Genomic DNA, 19,404 nt, shown 5'->3' with positions numbered 1-19,404 from the left:
GCAAAGTCTTTTTCTTGATCTAAGAACCAAGATTATGCATTGCATTTCATTGTCATTTCCTGTTAGTCTACTTTAATCTAGGACAGTTTCTCTAAACCTTTAAAAAGTTTTGATGTGTCTAATCAGTTCTATAGAATGAGGCTCATAGTGACAGCTTGTCCTATTATTGGTGATGCCAATGAAGTTTGATCACTTGGTTAAGGTGGTAGGTAATGTATATGATGAGCCTCTAGTAATTTACCCTTTTACTTGATTCCTCATCTGAATCAATGAGTGTGTTATCTGTTTCCATTATTATTCTTTTCAGTACTTAAATTTTCTCAAATTTGACCAGTCAGAACTCCTTTAGATCCTCATGACTGCCCCCTCAGTGTTTGAATTACTCCTTGCTCTTTTTAAAAAAAATCCTCACCTGAGGATATGTTTTCATTGATGAGAGAGAGAGAGAGAGAGAGAGAGAGAGAGAGAGAGAGAGAGAGAGAGAAACATCGATGTGAGAGAGAAAAATCAGTCATTTACCTCACGTATGTGCCCCAATCAGGGATCGAACCCACAACCTAGGTATGTGCCCTGACTGGGAATCTAACTTGCAATCTTTTGGTGTATAGGATGACACTCCAACCAACTGAGCTGCTTGGCCAGGGCTACCCCTTGCTCTTTATTACCCAAAATTCCAGGCTTTTCTTGAACTTTTTCCCAACTTTGGACTCAGGTTTTTCTCCGAGGGTCTCTGTTTCCTTTTCATGAGAGATAGTGTATTTAGAAATAAAGTTTATTTGTTACTGGAGTGTCATAATTTCTAGACTTTTTCAATGGACAGACTTTGGAAACCATTCATCCTCCATCAGTCCATTCATCTATTGATCCTTCGATCAATCCATTGGTCCATTCATCCATCCAGAGTTCATACCCATATTTTACTGTTAAGTTAAAAATTAAATATTGGCATATTTGGAGTTTTATTTACTCTCTAGAAGAACACTAGAGTATCACTTTTTTTTTAGGGTCTAATAGTGCAAAAATTAGTCAGCTGGTTGTAAATAACTTGGCTCTTATGGTGAATCAGGTCTACATATTGGTCATTTAATGAGCTCTTATCTCTGTTGTTAATATAGTTTTGGGGCAGTGCCGTGACAACACTGAGCCAAAAAAATTGCCTATCACTGAAGAGGAACAGATTTACCCTTGGGATACATGTGCAGCAGTTCATGATGTGAGGCTTTCATTATTACAGCGTTATTTTAAGGATGTGAGTACCCTTTTTATCTACTAGTATTTTTGTCTGCAAAATTCATAGCTATTTCACTCCAGAGTTTTATGTATATTTTTCTAACACATAGAAGATTTTTGTCTCCTTTTTTACTTTCACTTAAAGATCCTATATAATAAAAGCCTAATATGCAAATTGTCCCCTTGACTGGGAGTTCGACCAGGGGCGGTGCTGGTGGTGGTGGTGGCAGGCGGCCGGGGGAAGGGAGGCGCCCCCGCCGGCTGTCGCTAGGGTCCCCACCAGTGCATGAATTTTGTGCACTGGGCCTCTAGTATACAATAAAATTCCATTATGATGCTGTTTAAATGTAAAGTAGGGGCAGGGTCAATATATGGCTTCTATGGTTTCTAGTGAACTTGGTAGATTTTTTTCTAACTTTTTGCACATAGAGGCTCTAGCACTCACCTGTCACAAGTCTTGGAAGACCAGCCTTATTTATTTAATAGCAACAGCATTAATTTCTTTATAAAATTTATTTTTTTAGTACCATTTTTAGCATTTCCTGACTGGATTATCAAATGGGGTTTCCTTTCACCTGTTGTGTTTTGGATATTGCATCTTGATTTAAGTACATATATGATAATAACTTAAATTGCTTAAAATGTGAAGTGAAGCATTATTTTTATTTAACTATATGAGATGATTATCTTAATAGATTTCCAAATATAATTTTTTCTTATCGGTCCATAATGCACTGGATTAAATGGAAGAAACTAGTAGGATGGGTAGAAGACAAAATGCTTAATGAGAATAAATAGTAACTGACCTAATGATAAGAGTCAGAGTAGAGTGTGGTTCGGTGGTCTGGTCTGAGGAGAAGGTTTCTGGTGGATTCTGGAGAAGCAGATGGTTCTAATTAGGGAGGTCTTGTCTAGTGTAGAATGAGTCCTAGATCAGAAAAATGGGTTTGGTCCTGATTCTGCCATTTCTTAATGTGAGCTTGGTCAAATAAACACTCAGTTTTCTCATCTGTAAAATAGGGCTCATAATGATCTTTTATGCAGCAATTTTTAACCCACCAGGTTAGAAAATACTTTAGATCACTTTACATATAATAAAGGTCAGTATAAATATAAAGTGTTTTTAATACTCAAACTAGCCCATTTAGGAGGTCTCAGGTGTTAGGCTTTACAAGGTAGTTTGGATTAGGTAACGGGGACTGTGTTTTGAGGCTTTAAAATGAAATTATCATTACTTGGAAAAAGATATAAACACACACTTTCACACATTTTTTCTTTATTCTTTGAAATTTTTACCATGTGTATATACACATATAACTTTATTAATCACAGATGAATACATATCTTCTTTTTTAAGAAAATGATGAAATTGTGCCAAGTTCTGCTTTTGCAGAAATTTACTACCACTTTTATTTAGATTTTATTTTCTTGACATTATCTTGGTTTTAATTTTATAATTTTGAATCACTTTAGGGTAAATGGTTGCAGATATATCCTAAAGCCAAACAGAAAAATGACTTGATTTACTCAAAATATAATCCAGACCTAAGAGCAAAATAATTTTGTGGGAAGGGGAGATCTAATAAAGAAGAGAAAAAGTAGGGTATCTCCTTTTTCAGCCAGAATACTTACTTCATTTCCAGAAAAAAACTTTTTTTTAATTTTAAAATTATATAACAATTTTTTATTTAATGATTTTAGAGAGAGAGGAAAAGGGAGAGAGAAATATCAATTTGTTGTTCCACTTATTTATGCATTCATTGGTTGTTTCTTGTATGTGCCCTGACTAGAGGGAAACACACAACCTTAGCACTTTGGAACAAAACTCCAGCCAACAGAGCTACTTGTCCAGGACAAAAAAAATTTTTTAACGAATAGGTTCTGAAATATGAACTGGACTGAATATCTGTTATGTTTCTGTTAGTGATTGTGAGATTTTATTCCTATATTAATACTTTTATGTACTTATACAATGGTTATTTTATATATATATGGCATGATCCCTCGGCCGTGCCTCTGGAGGTCTAGGGCCATTTCTTTTTTTTTTTTTTAATATATTTTTATTAATTTCAGAGAGGAAGGGAGATGGACAGAGAGATAGAAACATCAATGATGAAAGAGAATCATTGATCGGCTGACTCCTGCACACCCCACACTGGGGATGGAGCCCACAACCCAGTCATGTGCCCTTGGCCAGAATTGAACCTGGGACCCCTCAGTCTGCAGCCCGATGCTCTACCCACTGAGCAAAACCAGCTAGGGCTAGGGCCATTTCTTATATTAGTTTTATAGCTTCCTGAGGGGCTAGCACATGCTATGTGTGTTGTAGATGCTTATTGAATTTCTTACTGAATTATTCCAGCAGAGTATCAGATTTTGGTTGTCAGGCAGACTGTAGAGAAGAGAAGAGTTACTATCAGTGGGCACTGATATTGATTATAGAATTAACTGTGTAGATTCTGTAAAGCATCGAACAGACTGTCACATTACAGCGGGAAGGCTGGGGAGTGGTGGGGAGAGGGGGAAAGAGATCAACCGAAGGACTTGTATGCATGCATATAAGCACAACCAGTGGACACAAGACACTGGGGGGATGGGATGAGGGCATGCGACAGGGAGTAGGGGAGGCTGGGGGAAGGTCAATGGGGGGAAAAAAGGAAATATATGTAATACTTTAAACAAAAAAATTAAAAAATAAACTGCGTAGATTCTGCTCTCTTCAGATCAAATGCATGCAGTTTATAGAGTTGATGTGTAGAATTTTGGTCATATAAGACAGTACAGTTACTATTGAAACTGAAGTGTTGAAATTGGAAGTGTTTATATAGGGGAAGAACCTGAGCTTTGGAGTCAGATAGACTTGGGTTTGAACTTGGGCTCTACTACCATTTTTAACTGAGTGATCTTAGTAACTTTTGTATTCCTTATTTGTAAAAAAGATACTACCACTTACTGTGGGAGGTTTTAATAAATATTGAAGTCATGAAAATTGAATTATAAGCACTTAGCACAGTGGTGGACACATCATTGAAGTCTTCCTAAAATATTAATCTCATATTAGTAAATGTTTTCCTGCCTTTTTTCCACACTATAGCAGATTCAAATAAGTCAACTAACAGTTACATTAACAAATGACTTAGTATTTTCAGCTGCTTTTATTAAAAAGGAAGATTAATTACATTTTTATAATACATGTTCAAAGAAGCAGCTTGATTATTAACTGACTGTCAACCGTCCTATATAATAAAAGGGTAATATGTAAATTGACTGAACGGCAGAATGACTGGAATGCCCGCAGCTCCTCACCCCAGCTGCCCCCGCCCCCCAGAGGGCATTCCAACCTCGATTGGGGGCAGGGCTGGGCTGGCAGGCAAACCGCTGGCCGGGCCCGCCCCTGATTGGCCCCCACCCCAGCCGGCCCGCCCTCAATGGCTCCCATTGGGGGCGGGCCGGCTGGACTCCACCAGTGCATGAATTCATGCACGGGGCCTCTAGTCCTATATAATAAAAGCCCAATATGCTAAGTGTTCGACTGTTCGACTGTTTGACCAGTCACTATGATGTGCACTGACCACCAGGGGACAGACGCTCTGACCAGTAGGTTAGTTTGCAGCTTGGGTCCAGCTGATCGGGACTGGGTGAGATGGGCCGGACATGCCCTTGAGCCCTCCCGTGGTCCCTCCTTGGCCGGCCAACTTCCCATGGTCCCTCCTCGGTTGGCTGGCCCGATTGGCCCCAATTGGGACTGGGTGAGATGGCCCCGATAGGCCCCGATCAGGACTGGGCAAGACGGGCTGGACACGCCCTGGAACCCTCCCATAGTCCTTCCCCAGCCCCGATTGTGCACTGGTGGGGTCCTTCGGCCTGGCCTGCACCCTCTCACAATCTGGGACCCCTCTGGGGATGCCAGAGAGCTGGTTTCAGCCCGATTCCCACAGACCAGGCTGAGGGACCCCCCTAGATCTAAAAGGATCTAATACCAAAATCTGCTTCTACTTCAAGTGGCTCCATATCATAAAACAGAGATGAGCAGATCTCCTGTTATTTTTCTAATTTGTAACAGTAGAAGCCAGCTCACCTGCTGTGAGTAGTATTTGATTTGTGCTACTGCACATATATTTAAATTGGCTATGAAGACATTTTGCACTGTAATTTTCAACTTTCAGATGTTCATGAAGAGTCTCGATTTAATATTGGAACTTTGTTTACTGTTGTTAAAGTTGATTTGGTCATCTTACATTATAATGTATAAATTTCTAATATAAAAAGAGTTTTTATGCCTCTCAAAGCTTTCATCATATGCTGTCACTCATGTTAGATCTTATATTGCTCTGGCTTGGCCATCTATTTACTACAGACTGTAGAGGGGTGAACTGAAGTTCATTGTCCAGTAAGTACTATTTGTCAGAGGGGAAATGAAAACTCAAAATTATTTTAGGTGGAAAAGTCTAAGCCTGTTTATAGGTTGAATGGAAGGAATTAGCAGAGAAGAAGTTGAAGATGTAAGAGAAAAAGGAGATAGAAGCAATTAACTTTAAAAACAAATTTCAAATGAGTATGTAGTTGGCTTATATAATCTGTTTGCCTTCCTTATTGTGTATTATATTAAACCCTTGTAAATGTTAAGACACATTTTTGGGGGTTTTCTTATGACCATATTTATACTTTGGAGAGATATGTGGGGGATGCATCATGGAGAGAAGAAATTGGAGTCAAGAAGACCAATTGCAAAATTTTATTTAAGAATTCCTCCCCCCACTCCCCCACCCCCCAACAAATGCATAGACTTGAATGTTACAGTGAGAATGAAGGAGTCAGGCCGAAATCATGAGTTATTTAGAAGACAGAATTCATATGATTTGGGAATTAAAACTGTTGTGTGAAGGAAAGGGTGTGATGTAGAGTAACTCTTTAGCTTTCTGATTTGGTGACTAAATAGATTGTGGAGCTTTTAAACCCAGAGGAAAAGGAAGAGTAATGGAAAAAAATGACAAGTTTTTGAAACATTAATTTTATGTTATCTGAGGGATGTCAAACTGGAGATTTCTGGTTGGCAGCTAACTATTTGTATCTGTCAGTCAGGCAAGAGATTTAGCTTGGAGGGTAGGTGAATTTACTGATTAAATCACTTAGGGAGAATAGTTGTAATGAGTAGAGAGTAAGCACTAAGAATAGAATCTTGAGGAATATAAACTTTGAAGGGGCAGGGGAAGAAAGAAGAGACTTAAAGGAACCTAAACCAAATGGTTAAATGGTTGGGAGTAAAACCAAAAGAGAGTCTCATTATGGAAGCCAGAGGGAATTAGACCCTTTAAGAGGGAAGTTGTTAATGGCAATCACAGATTAAGTACCATATAAAACAGTTAAGATCATCAATAGCAGTATAGTTTACATGGAACTATAGTATAATAGTGAGAGCTTATATTTTATGGGGTGGAGAAAGGCTAATTGATCATTATTTTTCATATGAGCATAGATATTTGGAAGCTAAATCTTTATGGTGTTTCTAGTTTAAAGATATTGCCTTTGGGCTGTCAAGTCTGATATTGCTTTATCACAAAAATACAAAGTTATTCTTCCTTTTCCTCTGGGTTTAAAAGCTCCACAGTCTATTTAGTCACCAAATCAGAATGCTAAGTTCGGATATGAAATCATCAGAGGTTTTTGTGGATATATTTAAATATATCTATACTTCTTTAAAATTAATTGTATTTTGTCTTTCTTTTTTTTAAGAGTTCTTGTCTCTTGGCAGTATCAATTGGCTGGGAAGGAGGTGTTTATGTACAAACCTGTGGACACACATTACATATAGATTGTCATAAATCTTATATGGAATCATTACGGGTAAGTTAATTGAATAAATTTTAAAGGTGTATGTATCTTTCCCCATATTAAATATCTTTACAGCATATACATCCCAATACATCTGGGGTGATTTTGATCATCATGTGAACAATCTAGACTCACAGTTTCTTCATTTCTTACACTTTAGGGATTTTTTTAGTAGCTGATGTCCAAGGCTGTAATTTTATTTTATTTAAAAAAAATGTTATTAATTTTAGAGAGAAAGGAAGGGAGAGGGAGAAACACCAATGATGAGAGAGAATCATCAGTTGGCTGCCTCCTGCACATCCCCTACTGGGGATCGAGGCTAAAACCTGGGCATGTGCCCTGACTGGGAATCAAACCATGACCTCCTGGTTCATAGGTTGACACTCAACCACTGAGCCACACAGGCCAGGACATGGCTATAATTTTAGACTTTGCTATTCTTTTTTTTTTATTTTTTTTTAAAAATAAATCTTTATTCAGATTATTACAATTATTTCTCCTTTTTCCCCCCATAGCTCCCCTCCACCCCTTTCCCACCCCACCGTCCTCATCCAAAGGTGTATGATTTTTGTCCATTCTCTTCATGAACCCCCCATACCCCTTTCCCCCTGAGAATTATCAGTCCACTCCCTTTCTATGCCCCTGATTCTATTATATTCACCAGATTATTCTGTTCCTTAGGTTTTTAATTCACTTTATTTTTAGGTTCACTTGTTGATAGATATGTATTTGTTGTTCATAATTTTTATCTTTACTTTTTTCTTCTTCCTCTTCTTTAAGAATACCTTTCAGCATTTCATATAATACTGGTTTGGTGGTGAACTCCGTCAGCTTTTTCTTATCTGTGAAGCTCTTTATCTGCCCTTCAATTCTGAATGATAGCTTTGCTGGGTAGAGTAATCTTGGTTGTAGGTTCTTGCTATTCATCACATTGAAAATTTCTTGCCACTCCCGTCTGGCCTGCATAGTTTCTGTTGAGAAGTCAGCTGACAGTCATATGGGTGCTCCCTTGTAGGTAATTAACTGTTTTTCTCTTGCTGCTTTTAATATTCTCTCTTTGTCTTTTGCTCTTGGCATTTTAATTATGATGTGTCTTGGTGTGGTCCTCTTTGGATTCCTTTTGTTTGGGGTTCTGTGGGCTTCCTGGACTTGTAAGTCTATTTCTTTCACCGGGTGGGGGAAGTTTTCGGTCATTATTTCTTCAAATAGGTTTTCAGTATCTTGCTCTCTCTCTTCTTCTGGCACCCCCATAATTCTGATGTTGGTACGCTTGAAGTTGTCCCAGAGTCTTCTTACATTATCTTCAACTTTTTGGATTTTTTTTTTTGCTTTTTGCTTTTTCGGTTGAGTGTTTTTTGCTTCTTTGTATTTCACTTCTTTGACTTGATTCTTGTGTTCCTCTATTCTGTTTCTGGGTTTCTGTATAATATTTTTTATTTCAGTCAGTGTATGTTTAATTTCTAGTTGGTCCTTTTTCATATCTTCGAGGGTCTCGTTATATTTATCGGCCTTTTCTAGGATATACTTAAAAAGTCTTATAACGGTGGTTTTGAATTCTATATCCAGTCGTTTGTTTTCCTCCATTTCTTTCGTTTGTGATCTGATTCTTTGACCCCGCATTTTTACTGATTCCCTGAGTTGGTAAGGTAGATATTTGTGCTAGGTTTCCAATATGGCCCAGTGGGTCTGCTTCCCCAGTTAACCTGAGGTGGACACTCTTGGTGCACCCCTTTGTGGACTGTGTGTACAGCCTTGTTGTAATTAAGTCTTTATTGTTGTTGGTATCACTGGGAAGAATTGACCTCCGGGTCAGTTGGCTGTAAGGATCAGCTGTGTCTATGCTGGGAGAAGCCCGGTGCTGGAGACAGCCCTATAGGATTAGACTTGCCAAACTGCAATAGCCTCTGTGCTCAGCTTGGATGGGGTGGAGCCTCAGTCTTGGCTTCCTGTTAGCTCCGCCCCTGCGCGCACGTGCGCTTTCAGTCCTCCGCCTTCCCCAGCTCGAGTCTCCGCCCGAGAGTCCAGACTCCCCCCACAAGAGCGTGGGTCCCCAGGGGCTCGCCTGGAACTGGGGTTCACTGCAGTCAGAACTGGGGCTCAGTGCAGTCAGAATCCTCTGACTCCCCTCCACTAGGGAAAGCCTGTGGCAACCCCCGCAGCCTTTGTGCGCACCAGCGCGTGCGCGCGTGCGCACTTTCAGTCCTCCGCCTTCCCCGGCTCCCGAGTCTCCGCCCGAGAGTCCAGACTCCCCCCACAAGAGTGTGGGTCCCCAAGGGCTCGCCTGGAACTGGGCTTCAGTGCAGTCAGAACTGGGGTTCAGTGCGGTCGGAGGCTTCCTTCCCCCTTCCGCCAGAGAAAGTCAGCCAGGCTCTCAGCCGCCCTTCCTCTCTGCGCGCACAAAGACCCTTTGCCGTACCTCCAATTCTCTGTGAGCTTTTCTCCTTCCTTCTAGTTGTAGAATTTTCACTCAGCCTGCTTTCCTGTGGTTCTGGATGGTGTCTGTTCTGTCTGTTAGTTGTAGTTTTGAAATTGTTGTGCTCGGCAGCAGTTTAGGTGTTTACCTATGCCGCCATCTTGGTTTCTCTAGACTTTGCTATTCTAGTTCTGAAATATTAAGCTTTATTAGTATTAAGCTTTATTATCCCACCATATCATTTGATTATTTTTCAAATTCTCTTATTTTCACTCTTATTAGTATGTTTTGCTTCTGACATCAAGATCTTTAGTCCTGCCGAAACTGGTTTGGCTCAGTGGATAGAGTGTCAGCCTGCGGACTGAAAGGTCCCAGGTTCGATTCCAGTCAAGGGCATGTACCTTGGTTGCGGGCACATCCCCAGTGGGGGGTGAGCAGGAGGCAGCTGATCGATGTTTCTCTCTCATCGATGTTTCTAACTCTCTATCCCTCTCCCTTCTTCTCTGTAAAAAAATCAATAATAAAAAAAAAAAGATCTCTAGTCCTTCAACCCTTGTGCGTATTTCCTGGTGCATTAGCTCTTACCTAGCCTCACTTACTTATACTTTGCCCGTTCTACTCTTAATACCTGTTGTTTAATCTGCCTCCTTTGATCATAGACCCAGGCAACTAGCCTTGCTAGAAAACTAATAAAGCTAAGTAAACTGGCATCTCCATAAATTTGTGGTTTTCTATAATAGTGGCTTAGACTAGAGCAGTGAATTTCAACTGGTGTGCCATAAAAATTTTAGTCAGGGCACCTCTTTTCCCTTAGATTATCAAATAAAAAAGTGACAACAGCCAACACAACAATAGCCGTCTGGTATGAATGAATCAAAAGTATAACTATTTTTTTTTGTCAGATTGGCACAAAAACAACAATATATTTTTTGGTGTGCCTCAGAATTTCAGTAATTAGTTTATGAGTGCCATAAGATGAAAAGGGTTAAAAATTGCTGGACTAAAGTCATGGACTGTAAATACCACTTACACTTCATTTACCTCTCTTTAATCAGTTTCCTCTCACGGTTTCCTCAGCAGCTATTCCAAACCTTTGCCTCCCTTATCCCACTTAAGTCCCAAGGTCCCTTTCCCCTCATTAAACTATCTCTTCCTCTCACCAAAAACAGTGGTTCTCTGTCACATACTACTTTAGCTTCCTACCTTGCTTTTAGGTATATTCCTTGATGAATGACTTTGCATCCCAACCAATTCTTTCTTTTCTACTCTTTGAGGTAGTATTTCTTCTTCAGAAGTAATCTTTCTTTTTATGCTGTAGTATTCCTTTTTCCCCTTTACCACAGGGGCTTTGGTTTATCAGTAAGTAACCTCTTTTTCTTCTGTATCTTTAGTTTTTTTTTTGCCTGGTCTGTCCCTTCTTTTCAGTTAATAAGGACACCAAAGTCTGCTATTTAAAATTTCTTCCCTTGACCTTGTATTTTCCTGTAGCTGTAGTCTTTTTTAAAAATTTTTTATTTTTATTGATTTCAGAGAGGAAGGGAGAAGGAGAGAGAGAAAAAAACATCAATGATGAGAGAGGATCATTGATTGGCTGCCTCCTGCACGCCCCCTACTGGGGATTGAACCCACAAACCTGGGCATGTGTCCTGACCAGGAATCGAACCATGACCTCCTGGTTCATAGGTCAATGCTCAACAACTGAGCCACACCAGCCGGGCATGTCGCTGTAGTCTTTATCTTTCTCTCAGCTTAACTTCTTTTTTTTGTTTTAAATAAATTTTTTTTTAAAATATATTTTATTGATATTTTATAGAGAGGAAGGAAGAGGGATAGAGAGCTAGAAACATCGATGAGAGAGAAACATCGATCAGCTGCCTCCTGCACACCTCCCACTGGGGATGTGCCCGCAACCAAGGTACATGCCCTTGACCGGAATTGAACCCGGGACCCTTCAGTCCGCAGGCTGACGCTCTATTCACTGAGCCAAACCAGTTTCGGCAAAAAATTTTTTAATTATTTTTTTAAATTTAATAAATCTTTATTGTTCAGATTATTACAATTGTTCCTCTTTTTTTCTCCCATAGCTCCCCTCCACCCGGTTCCCACCCCACCCTCTGCCCTTCCCCCCACAACCCCACTGTCCTCATCCATAGGTGTACGATTTTTGTCCAGTCTCTTCCCGCACCCCCCACACCCTTTTCCACCTGAGAATTGTCAGTCCACTCCCTTTCTATGCCCCTGATTCTATTATATTCACCAGTTTATTCTGTTCATCAGATTTTTTTTTATTCACTTGATTTTTAGATTCACTTGTTGATAGATATGTATTTGTTGTTCCTAATTTTTATCTTTACCTTTTTCTTCTTCTTCCTCTTCTTAAAGAGTACCTTTCAGCATTTCATATAATACTGGTTTGGTGGTGATGAACTCCTTTAGCTTTTTCTTATCTGTGAAGCTCTTTATCTGCCCTTCAATTCTGAATGATAGCTTTGCTGGGTAGAGTAATCTTGGTTGTAGGTTCTTGCTATTCATCACTTTGAATATTTCTTGCTACTCCCTTCTAGCCTGCATAGTTTCTGTTGAGAAATCAGCTGACAGTCGTATGGGTGCTCCCTTGTAGGTAACTAACTGTTTTTCTCTTGCTGCTTTTAATATTCTCTCTTTGTCTTTTGCTCTTGGCATTTTAATTATGATGTGTCTTGGTGTGGTCCTCTTTGGATTCCTTTTGTTTGGGGTTCTGTGGGCTTCCTGGACTTGTAAGTCTATTTCTTTCACCAGGTGGGGGAAGTTTTCGGTCATTATTTCTTCAAATAGGTTTTCAGTATCTTGCTCTCTCTCTTCTTCTGACACCCCCATAATTCTGATGTTGGTATGCTTGAAGTTGTCCCAGAGACTCTTTACACTCTCTTCATATTTTTGGATTCTTTTTTCTTTTTGCTTTTCCGGCTGAGTGTTTTTTGCTTCTTTGTATTTCAAATCTTTGACTTGATTCTTGCGATCCTCTAGTCTGCTGTTAGGTCTCTGTATAATATTTTTTATTTCAGTCAGTGTATGCTTGATTTCTAGTTGGTCCTTTTTCATATTCTCGAGGGTCTCGCTAAATTTATCGGCCTTTTCTAGGAAATTCTTGAAAAACCTCATAACCGTGGTTTTGAATTCTATATCCAGTCATTGGCTTTCCTCCATTTCTTTCATTTGTGACCTGTTTCTTTGTCTCTGCATTTTGGCTGCTTCCCTGAGTTGATAGAGTAGCTTTGTGTGCTAGGTGTCCTATAGGGCCCAGTGGCTCAGCCTCCCCAGTTACCTGTGGTGTATACTCTTAGTGCACCCCTTTGTGGGCTGTGTGCACAGTCTTGTTGTAGTTAAGCCTTGATTGTGTTGGTATCACTGGGAGGAATTGACCTCCAGGCCAATTGGCTGTGAGGATCAGCTGTGTCTACGCTGGGAGAATTTCTGTGCTGGAGACACCCTTATGAGACAAAACTTGCAAAAGCCTCTGTGTTCAGCTTGGATGGGGCAGAGTTTCCGGGCAGAGCAGACAGCATTGGTTTCCTGTCAGCCCTACCCTAATAGGCCCCTGTATCTCAGTGTCCCGTGGTAATCACTGCAAGCACCTCTGAGAGAAAGCTGCCCTCGAGTTCCGCCTGCTGCCAGACAGTCCAGTTTCTCCCCGAATGAGTCTGGGTCCCCAGAGTCTTGCCTGGAACTGGAGTTCAGTGCAGTTGGGAGCTTTTGTCTCCCTCCCGTTCGAGAAAGCCAGCCGCGTACTCAGTTGCCCGCCCACTCCGCGCGTATCTCAGTACCTCTGCCTCCTTCAGCTCCTCTGAGTCTCAGTGTGCTTTTCTCTTTCCTTCTAGTTGTAGAATTTCCATTCAGCCAGCCTTCCTGTGGTTCTGGATGATGTCCGTTTTGTCTTTTAGTTGTAGTTTTGAAATTGTTTTGTGAGGCAGCTGTTTAGGTGTTTACCTATGCTGCCATCTTGGTTTCTCCCTCTCAGCTTAACTTCTTAAAAGCTAGATAGGTCTATTCTTAGATTCCTAACTCAGAAGCAGTGGATTTCTTTTTTTCCTTTCCTATTCCTTATCTCTCACATTCCGTCATTACCAAATTCTATTGATTCTGCCTTCTAAAATCTCATTTGACTATATTCTGTCTTTATTGTTCCCACTTCTACTTTTTTGTATATGCCCTCATCTATTGACTATTGCAATTGCTTCCTTATCAAGTTCCTTACTCCAAGTCTACTTTAATCACTATATTGATCTTTCTAAAATGTAAATTTGAGGACATATGGCCTAAAGACCCTTTACTGACTTATTCCTGATGGGATAAAGTTTATTCTTCTCTGAATGGCACTCAAGGCACTCCATGATCTAGGCTTGCCTGTTGCTTTAGCTTTATCTTCCATCAACTCAGCACTAATAAGCTAATTAATAGCTCTGTAAGTACATTCTGCCTTTTTCATACCTCTTTATTCAATTGTTCATTCAACAAATATTTATTCAAATCCTGTAGTGTTCCAGATACTGTGATAGATTTTTGGGATGCAACAGTGAATAAGACACAGTTTCTCTCAAGGAGTTTACTATACATTGTGTGAGACAGAAATAAACAGTTGCAATATATGTACTAAGTATTATGAAATGTATATAGGGTCTTATTGGAACATCTGCCAAAGTGCTAGAACATTTGATGAAGTAAGGTTCTTGAATGATGAGAGATAAGATGGGAGAAGTAGTCATGGGTCATATTGTAAAGGTCCATGTAAGGATTTTGGACTCTAGACAGATTCCTTCCAGAGATACATTAAAGCCATTAAAGACTTTTAAGCAGATATATGACATGCTCAGAAAGTTTATTGTGGTAGTTGTGTTTGCAGGGGATAGTTGTAGGATTGCAGGAGAATTAGAAAATATGTGGTGATATCATTTAGGAGGCAAGAGATGATGGCTGCTTGGGCTTGGTCATGGCAGTTGAGATGGAGAAGAGGTTAGATTTTTGAAATATATAGAAAATATATAATATATATATAGAAAGAATATATATGGTCTTCTGAGAGATTGCATGTGCAGCATAAGAGAGTAAGGAATCAAGGTGAAAGATAATGGTGATCATTGAAAGATTGTGATTGGGAATAATCTAACATTAGGTAGATCATACTGACAGTAGTGTAATTAGGAGATATTAGCAAAGGGGATAAAGGAAGAAAGTGGATGGAAGGACTGATAGGATTTATTAGTTCCATATTCGGGGTGGAAGAAGTCAGAAAGCTGAAGGAGCTGCCATGACTCTCTTCTTTCTAAGTCAGGAGGTGTGGCTTTATGTGCCTAGAGTACAGGGGACAAAGCTGGGGTAGATGAAGGGACGTTACAAGTGAAGAGGTGGTTTTGAAAAACCACTTTGGAATTGGGTGAGAGAGTGCTTCATAGGATGTTGGAGAAAGATTGCCATGCAGTATTCAGGGTTCCACTGAAATTGGAAACTGAGGAAGAAATTACTTCAGTTTTCCCTAACAGCATTCAGTTTGATGCAGAATTGGAGAAGTCATACACTGGATTAATCTTGTATGAATGTTAGGTATGTGTGATGAAAGGACATATGGAGGGGAATGAGGAGTATTGACTTGAGAGTTTTTGAAGTGGCAGATCATGGTGTATGGGCAGGATAGGAATGGCCTGATAAACTGGGACAAAAAAGGAGGAACTAAAGGAGACAGGAGTTGGCAGTCAGAAAGTAAGACGTATGAATTTAGTATTTTCAGATATGGATAATTTTGGGCCATTACAGAACAAGGATGTGGTCATGGTAACAGGTACTGGTGTTAGAGTGGAGGTCAAAGCCATAGGAGCCGATTAGGCCAAGTAGTTGAAGAACTCAGATGTAAGTAAGATGGGTTGTCCACGTACACACTGAAGTTGCATAGGAGGATGGTAGGACTTGGAGTGATGAGGAAAGCTGATCTAGGTACCAAAGTCCTTATGTTAATGAAGGCAGTGGAGACCAGTAAAAGGGAAGGAAAGAATGGTATTGTTAAATGACATGAGCCACAAAGACAGGAGAATGCAAGAATAATTATCTCGAGCCATTACTGGAGATGAGAAGGATGCTGAGATGTGAGGGATGTAGGAGAATGAGCAGTGCCTAATTAAGAGGGCTTCTGGGGAGGCTTTAGGAAAGAATTGAGTTTCAATCACGGTAAGGAGGTAGACCTAGCATTCTTTAAAATTAAGGATATAGGGAAGCTTATCACAGAATATCCTTCAATGATCAGGTCCCTTGCCCCAACCTTGTAGTATACTCTTTTTTTTGTATCTTTAAAACTTAGCTCACAAGTCTTCTCTGGAAAGCCTTCTTTGTTGCATTTATCACATTATTATTATAATCTAGCTGTTTCTGTTTGCTTTTAAATTGTTTGTATCTTAAGTGAAGATGTATCTTAACTCTTTATGCCATTACTTGACACATGATAGAATTTATTTTTTATTTTTTTTAAAATATATTTTATTGATATTTTTACAGAGAGGAAGGGAGAGGGATAGAGAGTTAGAAACATCGATGAGAGAGAAACATCGATCAGCTGCCTCCTGCACACCCCCTACTGGGGATGTGCCCACAACCCAGGTACGTGCCCTTGACCGGAATCGAACCTGGGACCTTTCAGTCCGCAGGCTGACGCTCTATCCACTGAGCCAAACCAGTTTCGGCGACACATGATAGAATTTAATAAGTGTTTATAGAATTGTATTTAAAAATAAATGTCAAAAGTAAAAAAAAAAAATTAGTTCTGTTAGTCCAAGTATTTGAGATCCTAGTGTAGTGAAATTAGCACTAAATTAAGAGTGGGGAAACCTAAGTTCATTCTGACATTGTCATTAACTACCTTATTAACTATATGCAAATAAATTTATTTTCTTTTCCTTAATCCTGTTTTCTCATTTTTGTCTTATTAGTAATAATGGTCATATTGTAGTATTCATACATATACATAATGTATTAAAAACATATTTTGAGATAAAGCATTATTCTAGTTAACAGAATAAGAGAGAGACTACTGGGAAAAGATATATAACAGTTAGGACTACACAACAGCAATGGCCTACAAGAACAAAATAGAAGTGGGATGGTGTCAGGCAAAAGAAAGGAACAAATATATCAGCCTGAATTTCTGTCTTAAGTCATCTGGTTAGTTAGCATGTATTGCAGTCTCTTGAGCAAGAGCTTCCTCCTAGGCATATGTGCATTATGTGTCTTTGCTTCAAAAATTCTGCTTTTTCCTCCTCTTTCTATCAGAAACATCGGAAGGAAGGAGTTAATTCCCCTCCTTTCACACTTATGTTCTGAATACTCTAAATTTTTTTCCTATCCATGAAACCTAAACAGATCTACTGTGTAAAGTCCAGTCAGTTGTGTTCAGCAGTTAAGACACAAGACACATCACATTTTTTGGGCTTAATTTATGCTCGAAAGCTGTCTATCTTACCTACATGGGCACTTGGAGAATCTTCTCAGTAGTCTCTTACAGATTATGAAAGCAGGGTAAGGGGTAAGAAGAAGGTGATCCACTTTAATGTGGCCTGCTTTTTCAGTTATTCTTTATCTTAAATCCACATTTCAGAGTGATTTTTGTCATTATTTAAATGTTTCAATTCTGAGAGAAGAGTAGGGTACTTAAGGAGTTTATTGGTGATGGCAACTATTGCATGATTGCCATGATGTGAGAGGTGATTTGATAAGCTTCAACAGTTAAATGAGAGATTTTGTTTATGTTTTTATGGCATATATTAGAGATGTCTTATTTTGTATGTTTCATTTATTTACTATAAAATGTAGTGGTGTAATTTTGTTTTATATAAAGGTGTGCATCATACATCTGTATGTTTATTTCATCTTTTAGAATGACCAGGTTCTTCAGGGATTCTCAGTGGACAAAGGAGAATTCACCTGTCCTCTCTGCAGGCAGTTTGCGAACAGTGTTCTTCCTTGTTATCCTGGAAGCAATATGGAAAATAACCTTTGGCAACGTCCTAGTAACAAAAGCATACAAGATCTCATAAAGGAAGTGGAGGAGCTGCAGGGACGGCCGGGAGCTTTCCCAGTAAGCATCAGTGTAAGGCAGAAATATCCTGGTTAACTCAGCTCTGCTTTTTAGCTTTTATATTTGTTTTGTTTTTAAATTATTCTGGGCCTTTATACATTTAATAGAAATTGCTTTTAGAAGCTTTTCTCTTATTTGTGGTTATTAAAAATAAAAATGAGAATAATAGAACAAGTTATTAGCAAAGGCTATACTTTTCCTTAGTTTAAATTGTTATAGTTTTAATATATGTCTTCCAGATCATGAAATCCTATAAGCTTAGATATGGTTAAACTTTTTTAAGATATTGAAATATTTAAAAACAAAGCCACCCAAATAAATAAATTATATCTATGTATCTTGCAATGTTAAGCACAGTCTAATCATTTAAAATTATGCCCATTAGGTATTTTAGGATTAAGATATATGTAGACACACACACACACACACACACACACACACACTTTATATATGTGTAATTATAGATTTACATAGACATTTGTGTGTGTGTGTATGTATATTAAAGAGATGAAATATTGTATACTTGATTGAATTCACCATAAGTCAGATCTGTTTTACTGTGTGATTTGTTCTAAGTGAATCCATCTTTTATCCTATCCAGTAGGATTTATTTATTTGATTTAAACTCTTAAGTATTTCACCTTATTATAGGTTTGTGATATGGTTCTTTTTAAAAAAAGTTAATCCTCAGCTGAGGATATGTTTTTATTGATTTTAGGATATGTGGGAGAGAGAGGGAGAAACATCGATCAGTTGCCTTCCGTGTGCTCCCCACCAGGATCGAACCTGCAACCTAAGTATGTGCCCTCATTGGGAATTGAACCTGCAACCTTTTGGTGTACGGGATGACGCTCCAACCAACTGGGCCACATTAGCCTGGGCTATGACATAGTTCTTGAGAGAAGTGACAGCTATGGCTGGTTTTGCAGTAAACTTATGAAAACTTTTGAAACAGAAATTCATAGTTTAAAACTACTCAGAATCATCTCCTAGCAGTTCCTTTTCTCAGTTGAAGACTAATTTTAGAGTCTTTGTGGTTTTTTCCTTTGGTACTTCTAAATTTGTGTGTGTTTATAGTATGCTTAAAGTAAGGGGCATCAATATTAGTCTTTGAAAATGAAAATCAGGTTTTTTATAAACATGGGAACTGTTGTAAAATATTATTTTAATGACATCCACTCATTTGTTTAGAATATAGTTTGTGTGGTTGGATTACCAGTCACAATATAGAATTAGGATAAAATATCCCTAAAAAGAGAAAATATTTCTTGATCTGTTTTATCTTTGTGTACTACATACATTTATAATAGATAATGTACTTTTTAACTTTAATTTTCTAGTATGTTCATATGATAAACAATAGTATTAGACTATTATTAGAGAAAATGAATATAAATAAACTTTATTTGTTTGTTTGTATTTTTTACAGTCTGAAACTAACTTAAGTAAAGAAATGGAATCTGTAATGAAAGATATCAAAAATACTACTCAGAAGAAATATAGAGACTATAGCAAGACCCCAGGTTCACCAGACAATGATTTTCTCTTTATGTATTCTGTTGCTAGGTAGGTATATGCAGTATATACTTTTATATTTACTTATTATTTTTAGTTGGATTTATTTCATTTGTTGTCATTCATATTTATTTGAAGAAAGGATTTTTTTTTAATGCTTGTTGAAATTATGGCTAATTTTAGAATCTCCTAGAATGACTATAAAAGTACACTTTTCCTTCATTTTCTGAAGAGTTTATTTTAGTGTAATATTGAGTTAAGTGTTATTAAGCATTATAGGATATGTGGGAAAAGTATATTGTTAACATTTTGAGACAGA

General features: G+C 38.6%; 1 protein-coding gene across 1 annotated transcript in view; it reads left to right on the top strand.

The window, feature by feature from the left end:
* The window catches only part of UBR3 (ubiquitin protein ligase E3 component n-recognin 3), a 185,655-nt gene that overhangs the window by 129,853 nt on the left and 36,398 nt on the right, over positions 1-19,404 (top strand). The window contains 4 exon segments of the mRNA XM_080667973.1: positions 1,116-1,249; positions 6,964-7,074; positions 17,370-17,582; positions 19,000-19,136. Coding sequence (XP_080524099.1) covers positions 1,116-1,249; positions 6,964-7,074; positions 17,370-17,582; positions 19,000-19,136 — 595 coding nt within the window.

The sequence above is a fragment of the Plecotus auritus genome, assembly GCF_963455305.1.
Source record: "Plecotus auritus genome assembly, chromosome: 5".
Lineage (NCBI taxonomy): Eukaryota > Metazoa > Chordata > Mammalia > Chiroptera > Vespertilionidae > Plecotus > Plecotus auritus.
This window is presented reverse-complemented; position numbering and strand designations above follow the sequence as displayed.